The sequence below is a fragment of the Cibotium barometz genome, chromosome 57 (genome assembly GCF_041138505.1).
Source record: "Cibotium barometz isolate CiBa-2024 chromosome 57, ASM4113850v1, whole genome shotgun sequence".
Lineage (NCBI taxonomy): Eukaryota > Viridiplantae > Streptophyta > Polypodiopsida > Cyatheales > Cibotiaceae > Cibotium > Cibotium barometz.
Genome location: NC_141102.1, coordinates 15,878,832 through 15,890,910, shown reverse-complemented (window position 1 = coordinate 15,890,910; position 12,079 = coordinate 15,878,832). Strand labels below are relative to the sequence as shown.

The 12,079-nt window shown below is 42.4% G+C and overlaps 1 protein-coding gene across 1 annotated transcript; it reads right to left on the bottom strand.

The window, feature by feature from the left end:
- Positions 1–313: 313 nt before the first annotated feature.
- On the bottom strand, positions 314–8,115 carry LOC147606485 (uncharacterized). Its single transcript, XM_086792217.1, has 6 exons — positions 7,731–8,115; positions 6,597–6,703; positions 2,934–3,269; positions 2,566–2,655; positions 2,149–2,218; positions 314–522 (listed from the first exon to the last, which is right to left on the bottom strand). Exons 1-6 carry the CDS (start codon positions 8,113–8,115, stop codon positions 314–316), a joined length of 1,197 nt encoding a protein of 398 aa, XP_086648343.1.
- Between the last annotated feature and the right edge of the window lie 3,964 nt (positions 8,116–12,079).

The window sequence follows — 12,079 nt, the reverse complement described above, 5'->3', positions numbered from 1 at the left end:
TTACTTCCCTTTGTGGATTGATCACAGTCCATATGGCCTGGCACTTCCCTATACATTGGGTGCCAGCTCATGTTCACAGCATCACTCCCAGGGGGGATTTGTTGACATGTTATGGTAGTGATGTGTGTGAACACACTTAGGATCGTCGGGGCACTTTTTCCCTCACTAGGAGGTTTTTTCCCCCGTGCGTTGTATATACGCCCAACACTCTAGGGCTACCTTATCTTTGTTCTTGCACACTAAGTAATACTACTTTTGTGTTGTGTGCTCTTGAGCTTCTTCTTCTCCAAGCTGTGTGTGCATTCCTGCAACCCTAGCTCCAACACTCACCAAGATCTATGAGCATCTTTTTCAGCCACATAACATCACCTGCAGCCACCATAGCTGCTCCTCTGTACTCTGCTTCCGTGCTAGACAAAGCAACGGTAGGCTGTTTCTTGCTGCCCCAACTAACCATAGCACTCCCAAGTGTAAAGGAATAGCCACTAGTGGATCTCCTGTCATAGGTGCTACCTGCCCAATCTGCATGTCAGAGTAGCCATGAACATCCAACTCTTTTCCATGTTCATAAAATAAACCATAATGTGATGTGGCTTTAACATATCTCAAGATCCGCCTTACTACATCCAAATGAGGCTTGCATGGACTCTGCATAAATTGACTTACTAGGCCAACCACATAGCTCAAGTTTGACCTCATGATAGTCATGTAGATGAGACTACCAACCATCTTCCTGTACATTGTGATGTCTTCCAACTCATCACCACAATCAGCCCCCCTCAACTTCATGTTTTGTTCGAAGGGCATACTCATTGGCTTGCATGCTGTCATACCATATTTAGCCAACATTTCCAAAGCATAATGTCTTTGGACTAGCCATATGCCATTTTTGATTCTCACAACCTCAATGCCCAAAAAATACCTCAACTCACCAAGGTCTTTGGACTAGCCATATGCCATTTTTGGTTCTCACAACCTCAATGCCCAAAAAATACCTTGTGCTCTTGCAAGCACACACACACACACACACACACACAAACCCTAGAAGAGAACACACAAGATGAGAGGCTGAAAATCTGTTCTTCTTTTTCTTCACAAAAGAGGTCTACAAAAGATAAGAAGGACCAACATACAAATACTAGAGTATGTACAAGCGGTCCATAATGTGAACACACTAACATAAAGTAGTGGGTGTGGACTAGTGTAGTCCAGCTGTAGAATCACTGGCATAGATCCTAGTGTCAGCTACCAACCGCGCTAGTGATGTAAATGTGTAACGATCACCCAAGCTCATCGTCGTGGATGCTAGCTCATGTTGAGCTTGACATCTCAACACTCCCCCTCAAGCTCAACTCCATCTCGTGAACTCTGAGCATGGTCCGAAATCTATGAAGCTTCTCAACTCCCAATGCCTTCATAAAGATGTCAGCTATCTGCTCCTCTGTGCTGACGTACACCAAGTCTATGTCTCTCTTAACAAGACTCTCTCCTTGATAAAATGGTAATGTACCTCAATGTGTTTTGTCTACGCATGAAGGACTAGGTTCCTGGCCAAATGTATGCTGCTAAGATTGTCACGGTATATGAAAACCTTGTGCTCCACATGCAACCCCAAATCAGTAGCTTACATAGCCAAGCTACCTCACATGCTACCACTGCAGCTCCTCTCTATACTCTGCCTTTGTACTCGACAAGGCAACTGTCGATTACTTCTTGCTGCTCCATGTCATAGAGCAGCACTCCCCAAGGAGAACATGAATCCACTGGTAGATCTTCTATTAGAGATACTACCTGCATCTGTGTAACCATAAAACTCTAAAGGTACACCTGCCTTATAAAATAATCCATAATCAACAGTGGCCCCCAAATACCAAAGTGTGCATCGCACACCATCAAGATGTGGTTTGCGTGGAACCTGCATAAATTGGCTCTTTAAGTTAACAGTGTAACTCAAATCTAGCCTGGTGATCATGATGTAGATCAAACTCCCCACTATTTTCCTGTACATAGTAGGGTTCTCTAACACATAACCTGCATCAGCACTTATCTTGCCATTCTGATCTAATGGCACTGAAATGGGCTTACAACCAGCCATACCATATTTGGACAACATGTCCAAGGCATACTACCTCTGTGATAGCCAAATACCATCATCTGTCCGAATAACCTCAATGCCCAAAAAATAGCGCAGATCTCCTAGATCTTTCATGTCAAACTTCTATTTGAGAAGACTTTTGACATGCTCAATCTCTTCCAAATTGTCGCCCCCAGCAATAAGATCATCCACATAAATGGTAATGATCACAATGCCGTTATCACTCTTGTGTACATACAAAGAGTGATCTGCATCAGCCATATGAAAACCAATAGTGACAAGATATTCAGCTATCTTGTCATGCCATGCTCGTAGTGCTTGCTTCAACCCATATAAGGCTTTACGAAGCCTACACATATACTCGGGGTGAGATGTATCCTCAAAACCAAGTGGCTGAACCATGTACACTTCTTCTTGAAAATCAACATGCAAGAATGCATTTTTTACATCCATTTGATGTAAAAACCAACCTTTCGCTCTGCAGCCACTGCAATCACAGCTCTCACTATCGCCATTTTTGCAACAGGAGCAAATGTCTCCTCATAATCAATGCCATGTGTCTGCGCATAACCTTTGGCTACTAAGTGAGTCTTGTACCATCACTGTTGTGTTTCACCTTGAATACCCACTTACATCCAATTGCCTTTTTGTCTTTAGGCAATGGCACCAAATCCCAAGTTTCATTTCCATAAAGTGCATCCATTTCTTCATCCATAGCTTTCTCCCATGGTTCATTTCCAATAGCCTCTTCAACACATGTGGGCTCTACAACCTGCACAACTTTGGCCATATAAGCATAGTGCCGTGTAACATAATCATCATACATCAATCTATGCACCGGATTTCTAACTCTCCTAGATCTACGTAATCCTAGATCATTTCTTGGTGCATTCATGGCTGCCCTGGCCTTTCTCACACCAGGTGTCCTCACTACTGGAATCCTATGCTCATCATCATCAAGGCTCATTTCTGAGCCACTTGAATCTCCATCCACAATAGAATGACCTGCAGAAATGTCCGGTAGGACAAGGGGCTCATCTACTTTCTCTTTTCCTTTCCGAGATACATTCTCTGAACTGGCAGAACTAGTTTGTGTATGTAGCCTGCCACTCCATGGTCTTTCAATAGACCTCACTCCAGGTCCACTCAATGTTTGTGATTGTTGACTTGTATTCTGCACAACCACATTATCACTCACATCAGCCCCAACATCATCTTTTTCTGTAGCATACCAGCTACTCATCTCATCAAACACCACATCCCTGCTTGTTCTCAACTCACGTGTAACATGGTTATAACACCTGTATCCCTTTTGCTCAAGGGAGTATCTAATAAATACACACTTTTTTGCTTTTGGATCTAGCTTGGTACGCAACTCATCTGGCACATGCACATATGCGATACATCAAAAAACTTTCAAATGAGACAAATCAGGTTTCTTGCCACAGTGAACCTCTCTTCTGGCATCACATCGTGTATGGCTACAGTAGGAGTCCTGTTTATGATATAGACTGCTATAGAAACAGCCTCAGCCCAATAGTTATGTGGCATATTCTTCTCTGCCATCAATGCTTGTGCTATCTCTACAATGTGCCTGTTTTTTCGCTCAGCAACTCCATTTTGTTGCGGAGTGTATCTACATGTAAACTGTCTCTGAATGCCATTCTTTTGTAAATATTTAGAGAACTCATTGGAGAAATACTCTCCCCCTTCATCTAACCTTAGACACTTCACATGCTTTCCTGTTTGGTTTTCAGCCATCATTTTGAAATTCTAAAAATGAGTGAAAACTTCACTCTTCTCCTTCATGAAATATACCCACACTTTCCTCGTGTGGTCATCAATAAATGTTACATAATACCTGCAACCACCCATAGACATAGTCTTTGCAAGACCCCATATATCTGAGTGCACAACATCAAGTACATTCCTGCTCACATTCCTATCATGTGGAAATACACTCTGTCTATTTTCCAAACTGACATGCTTCACATATCTTCTGCATGCCATCAACCTGAAACTTAGGCAGCCATGTCACAATCTCTTTAGTCTGCATAGACTTCATTCTCTGCACATTTACATGTCCAATTCTTTTATGCCAAATGTCCATATCTGCAACAACTCTTGCATCATGTGCAAACATTGCAGCTTTCACTTCAGGTATGTTTACATCTAATGTAAACATTCTGCCCACTCTCTTGCCTTTTGCAACCAGCCTGCACTTATCTTTGAAGTCTTCAACATAACACCCATCAAGGTTAAAACACACTTGTAAACCCTGCTCAATCATCTGGCCAACAGAAACCAGATTCTTTGTAATTTTTGGAACATGAAGTACATCTGCTGCAAGATACTTCATCTTACCATCTTGTATGGACAATGGCACATTTTTAATGTGGGCAATTGGATGAGCTGTATCATTCCCTATTCGACAAAACCTGGTTTTTCAAGGTTTTTCATTTTCTTGAACCTCTCACCATGACTTGTCATGTGGTTTGAAGACCTGAATCCATATACCATACATCATCTTTGCATGTGGCAGGCGGACATAGAATTCAGCACATGCTGCATAACAAATAACCTTTCATTGTCCTCATTATTTCTGTTAGAGGATGCATAGTTATTTTGTTGAACTTTCCCACTCTTCATATCATTTTGCTTCTTAAAGCAATCTGCCTGCACATGCCCAGGCACATGCCTAGGCTTACCACAATAAAAACAGCCTCTTGTATTTGTTTGCTACCTTTGCCAATTTCCATGACCTCTTTGACTCCCCCTGCCTCTGAACTGGCCTCTTCCACCTGTGTGTTATTGCTGCGAGTCATGAGACTACTGACTGCTGCTATTGTTGGCCATAATATTGGTTACCTGTTCGGCCACCACTTTGACCACGGCCTCTCTACCTCGGCCTCTACCTCTACCTTTGGACCCTACCTACATTTGAGTAGAAAACCTATTGTTGCTGCTCAGAACTATTCTTGTTTTGTGAAGGCTCATCTTCACCCAAGTTCTTTTCTTCAATGATTAACATGGACACCAAATCTACAAAATTAGGAATGTTCTCCCGAGTCTGAATAAACGTCTTAAATGCCTTGTATTGTGGCCCAAGACCACGCATGCACACTTCCACCTTATCATCATCCTCCACACATGAACATTGATAGATGCAAGGGATTAAATAATACCCTTGATCTTCAAAGAATAATCATTCATAGACATGCTTTTCTTCTCCACAGTATGAAATTTGTTCTTTAACTGAATCTTTTGAGCCTTGGTGTTGGTTTCATATAACTTCACCAAGGTTTTCCAAGCCTCCTTGGGAGACTTAGCATCCTGTATGTGCCCCATCATGGTGTCTTGTATACTGATAGTAGGAAGCCAATACATGACTTTCCTTGCACCCTGATTCCAATCTTTGAATGCTTTCACTTCTACAGGAGTTGGATTTTCCTCAGGCAACTCTGGTGCCTCCTCATTTTTCCCACCTATGTACTCCCAATAGCCTTTTCCCATTAGGAAAAATTTGTTAATCTGAACCTCCAAGCATGGAAGTTATTCTTGTCTAGCTTCTCTGTAACAATCTAGCTTATACCATCATTAGACATCTTGTATACAACATAGATTAATAGAAAACGACACTTCTATTTGACCTGCATAAACTGCTATATTTTCTGCAGCGGTACCAAAATGCACCCAAACTGTCACACCCAGTGACCTCAATGTGCGTACATACACCCAACAACACCTATCACACTTCTGTACAGTACATATAATGTTTGCACCACCAAATTGCCTTCATGCAACTTGAAAAACAGAGTTCTATAGAGTAATGACACTTACCCGTAGTGCATGTGAACGCTTGCTAACTCAAAAATGGAGGTTGAAACGTGTCCGAAATGCGAATTTGGCCGTAAAATTATAGTCCAAAGGATTGTGCAACTCCTCGATTGCTCATGGCCGGTGAAGAGAGCTCCTCAATTGGAGATTGTTGCCGGTGCCTCCCGAAGAGCTCGCGACAAGGGTGTACTACCAAAGACAAAGGGGGAAGAGTTTGTGAAGCTCTTACCCTCATACCGCTTTCTCTTCTTCTCATGCTTGCCACTCAGCTCTTTAGCTTGAGAAGAGAGCTTGAGCTCTTGCAAGCACACCCACACACACAAACCCTAGAAGAGAACACACAAGATGAGAGGCTGAAAATCTATTCTTCTTCTTCTTCACAAAAGAGGTCTACAAAAGATAAGAATGACCAACATACAAATATTAGAGTATGTACAAGCGGTCCATAATGTGAACACACTAACATAAAGTAGTGGGTGTGGACTAGTCAGTGTAGTCCAGCTGTAGAATCACTGGCATAGATCCTAGTGTCAGCCACCACCAACCGCGCCAGTGATGTAAATGTGTAACGATCACCCAGGCTCATCGTGGATGCTAGCTCATGTTGAGCTTGACATCTCAACAGGTCTTTCATGTCAAATTTTGCACATAGCATCTCTTTCACATTGGCAATATCCTTGCCAGAATCACCTGTGACTATCAAATCATCAACATAGATGACTACTATGACAACAATCCCACTCTCTGTCTTCTTGACATATAGTGAAGAGTCTGAAGTGAAAACATGAAAACCAATACTAATGAGGCACTTTTGCTGATTTTGTCACTCAAAGAATGTTGTGCTTGTTTCAACCCATATAAAGCTTTCTTTAACCTGCATACATGTGTAGGATAATGAGGGTGTACATATCCCTCTGGTTGCTCCATGTATACCTCCTCTTGTAACTCTCCATTGAAGAATGCATTTTTGACATCCATTTGATGCAGTTTCCAACCTTTTGATGTTGCCATAGAGATGACTGACCTCATTGTAGCCATCTTGGCAACTGGACTAAATGTTTCTTCATAGTCAAGGCCCTGTGTTTGCGCACATCCCTTTGCGCAACCAGCCTTGCCTTATGCCTTTCTATTGATCCATCCAAGTTTCATTTCACCTTGTAAACCCATTTACAACCAATAGCATTCTTGTCACTTGGTAAAGAAACCAACTCCCAAGTATCATTGTGAACCAGTGCATCCATTTTCTCATCCATTGCTTTCTCCCATACATGCTTGCCACCCAATAGCTTCACCAAAGCATGATGGTTCCACATGCTTAACCATTGACATCATGTATGCATAATGCATTGCCTAACCCTTGTACGTCAATCTCTCCACATGATACCTTACCCTTTGTGATCTTCTCACTTCACTACTATGAATCCTTCTTGCATGTGGTGGTACATACCTGTCTTGCCTTCTTACACCTGGTGTATATAAGGCTAGGATGCCAAGTTCCTCATCAAGGCTTTCTGAGCCTGAGGAATCATAACCTGTGATGCCAACTCCTTCCACTTTCTTCTTTCCTTTGTCCAAAGCACTACTACTAGTGCTGCCATTCTCATTTCTCAATCTCCCATTCCATGGGTTCACACACTGCTACCATCACTAGATCCTACAAGTCCCGAGACAATGAAGTATACACTTCATTTGGCAAGTTTACATGAATTTCTGCATCTATGTCATCTACCATGACATCCACCTTTTCCTTATACCAACTTGCCAATTCATCAAACACAACATCTCTTGATATAAGAACCTGCATTGTGTTTGGTATAAGAACCTGGATCTATGTCATCTACCATGACATCCACCTTTTCCTTATACCAACTTGCCAATTCATCAAACACAACATCTCTTGATATAAGAACTTGCATTGTGTTTGGTTTGTAACATTTGTAGGCTTTCCTGTCTTGTGCATAACCAATAAATATGCACTTTTTTGCTTTAGGATCCAACTTCCTTCTTCTTTCATCTGGAACATGTACATACGCAATGCTCCTAAAAACTTTGAGATAGCCAATGTCTGGCCTATAACCTGTAAGTTTCATCTCTGGCATACTCTCATGTATGGCAACTGTTGGTGTCTTGTTCAACACATACACCGCAGTGGCACATGCCTTGGCCCAATAATGATTCGGCATGTTCTTCTCATTGAGCATAGCTCTAGCCACTTCACATATCAGTCTATTCTTCGTCTCAGCAACTCCATTTTGTTGAGGAGTATAACTGCAAGTGACTTGCCTTCTTATCCCATGCTTTCTAAGACAATCATCAAATGCATGCGAGGTGTATTTCCCACCACCATCCGACCTTAAGCATTTGATCCAGTTTCCATATTGCTTTTCTGCATATGCTTTGAAAGCAATGAACTTCTCAAGAGCTTCACTCTTCTCTTTGAGAAAGTATATCCAAATGAACGTGGTGTAGTCATCAAATAAATGTGATATAGTACTTGTTTCCATTGATAAGTTGGGGTTTGTGCTTGCCCCCCCAAATATCATTATGAACAATCTCCCAAGGCATGTGGCTTATGTAACCTTCCTTGGGAAATGAAAACCTTGCTTGTTTCCCAAACTGACATGCTTCACATACATGATAATTCCCATCATATTTGAACCTGGGTAAGCCACCAACAATGCCTTTCACCTGCATGTTCTTCAACCTTTGAATATTCACAAGGTCTATTCTCTTATGCCACATGTCTATGTCCCACACAACTCCATGACTCTTTGAGAACATAGCTGAACTCAATTCTGGTATACCTGCTTCAAGTTTAAAGAACCTGCCTTCCTTCTTGTCTTTGGCTACTATCAACTTGCAGAGTAGCCATGCTTGAAATCTTCCACAAAGCAGCCTTGTTCATTGAACCTGGCTTGAAATCCCTGTTCTACCATTTGTCCCACTGATGCCAATTTCTTCGTGATAGAAGGTACATACAGTACCTCTGACATGTTCTTCACATTGTCATCATGCATCCTCAAAGCACACTGCCTACATGAGTGATAGGATGCTGTGTGTCATCACCTGTAACCACGTAACCATGAGTATCCATTGGTTGCATCCTCTCAAACCATTCACCATGGCAAGTCATATGGTTTGAGGCACTTGAATCCATATACCACGACTCATCACCTCCATGACTTATGAGACGTCATAGTGCCCATTACATGTTTCATTAAAAATAAGTGATTTGAACTCCCATCATTATTGCTGGTAGATGTATAGAATCCATGTTGTGGTCTACCATTTCCATTTCTCACATCATTCTGCTCTGCAGTCCTTTACCATGTGACCAAGTTTGCCACAATAATGACATTCAATTCCACTAGCATTTTGTTTTGTTGGCTTTTCCAACAACCTTAACCCCACGAGCACTTTTTCTCCCCCTGCTTGGGAAGTATGTACTTCTACCACCACCACCTCATGTACCTTAAGAATTCTAAAAATTATGTTATGGTGGTCTATCTTGCTAACCATGGCCAATTCCACGTCCTCTAGAAAAGGATCTCCCCCTGCCTCGTGCTCCTCGAGAGTAGAAGGCTTGATCTTTAGTATGAGTAGGTGTACTAGAGGGAGTACCAAGCCCAAGCTTCATCTCTTTAATGAGCAATGAACATAGCTCATCAAAATCTGGGGGATTTCCACCCCTAACTCTGCAATAGAGGTATCAAAGTTCTTGTATTCTTTGCCCAAGCCATTCAAGGTAATGGCTACCAAGTCACTGTCATCCATCGGTGCATTGATAGATGCAAGGGCATCCGCTAGACCCTTTATTTCTTGAACATAATCATGCACATTCCTATTGTTTCTCACCACACTGTGCATCTTTTGCTTCAACTAAAGCTTTCGTACCTGTGTATTGGTATCATACAACCTCACCAAAGTATCTGTGTATTGGTATCATACAACCTCACCAAAGCTTTCGTACCTGTGTATTGGTATCATACAACCTCACCAAAGTATCCCATGCATCTCTAGGATTATCTGAATTCTAAATATGACATAGCATACCCTTAGTCACACATATGGCAAAATAATATAGTACCCTGTTAGCTCTCTCAGTCCATGTCCTGTGAGCTTGAACCTGTGATGGGGTTGCATCAAGTAGAACCATTGGCTCTACATCTTCACTTGTAACAAGTCCCCAAACTGCTAACTCAGAAATGGAGGTTGAAATGCGCCTAAAATGCAATTTTGGATGCAAACATCAATCCAAAGGACTGTGTAACTCCCCAACTGCTCTTGGTCAGTGAAGATAGCTCCTCAATCGGAGATCATGGTGCCTCCTCCCGAAGAGCTCCCGACGACAAGGGTGTAGTACCAAAGACAAAGGGGGAAGAGATGGAGAAGCTCTTACCCTCTCGTACCGCTTCCTCTTCTTCTCATGCTTATCACTCAGCCCCTTAGCTCTGATACCATGAAAATATTTGGGGGAGGGAAGAGAGCTTGAGCTCTTGCAAGCACACACACACACAAACCCTAGAAGACAACACACAGGGAGATGGAAGGCTGAAAGTCTTCCTCTTCTTCTTCACTCAAAAGAGGTCTACAAAAGATAAGTGAAAAACAAACATAAGTACTAGAGTACTATGTACATGCGGTCGTGCATCGTGAGGATGAACGCGTGCATCGTGAGGATGAACGGTCGTGCATCGTGAGGATGAACGCGTTCATTGTGAGGATGAACGATCGTGTATCATCAAGATGAACACGGGGCGACAAATTTGAGATCACCTATCACCTTGCTAGGCACAGCCTACAAGGTGCTAGCAAAGGCCATCAGCAGGAGGCTCCAGCCCCATCTTCCTGACATCATCCCTCGTGCGCGGGGCGGGGTTGCTCACTCGGGGCCTCGCCCTCGAATGTCCGAACACGAGACTAGGGCGGTGGTCACTCCGAAAACCAAAATCGAGAAAAATTCCCATGCCCGGAAAGTGGGGACGATTCCACCTGGATAACTTTTTCCCTAACGTAGTCAAAAGTTTTAATTATCTGAATTGCTCTAACCAAACTCGTAAGTTACTTAGTCAGAACAAGGGACAGATTGCACTTGGATCATATAAACCAATGCTTTTTTCCCCACCTTCAAGAGGCACAACCATTGATTCTTATCCATAGAACAATTATTATCTGAGGATTACTTCATCTAACGTACTATAACAGAAAGGAGTCTCCTAATACGGATCCATCAGTCCAGCCTAACCCCATCCATTCCCATGGGTTAGCGAACCTCCCAACCACTCTAGTGATGGGATCCAATTTAGATTTTTGGTTTGGTTTTGGTCCCGGGTACCAAGGAAAAGAGTTCCAAGGCCCTGTACATCAAAAAGAGAAAAAAACCAAAAAAGAGAGAGAATAACAAACAAGCTAAAAGACCACCTGAATGGGAGCAAAAGATATAGCCTTGTGTCTTCAACAACCAACAAAGAATCTAACCAATTATTCATCTTTAGTAACCAATGCAATAACAGAAAGCTCAAGAGAGCTTGCAGTCATGCCATCACTTGTGTCCTTGTTCCTTCGCTCCCCTAATTCTTTCTAACATCAACTCGCATCTTTCTACAAATAGGATGCTTGTAATTATGTGTCTCATTCTAGTCTACTGTACTCAAACTCATCAAAAAGAGGATAAAAAAAGCCAAAAGGCAATGCAAAAAAGAAAAAAACAAGGAAAAAACAAGGATTACATAAAAGGCCACAAACGAAATAAAAACTCCTACAGGACTACATATGACTAGAGGGATACATAATTACAGGCACTCCACTAACTTCTTTCCAATCAAAATAACACCCCCACCCCATCTCTTTTGGGGGAACAATGGACCACCTCAGTGAGACTGCCACTTCCAAGTGCGGCACCTTTCCCACCCCCTCGACCAACTTCTACATCCGCGATCACAAGGACACGATCGCCAAGGGAATAATGTTAACCATATTTAGTTAACGCGGATCTTCTCCGACATGCCCATGAGAAGAATGTGGGGGAGAGGGAGAGAGTCTCGATTCTTGTAAGCAACAACACTCACACACACAACACAAGAGTAGACAAGCACACACAAGAGAGAGGGATGGCTAAATTTTCTTCTATCTTCTTCTTTTCTCAAC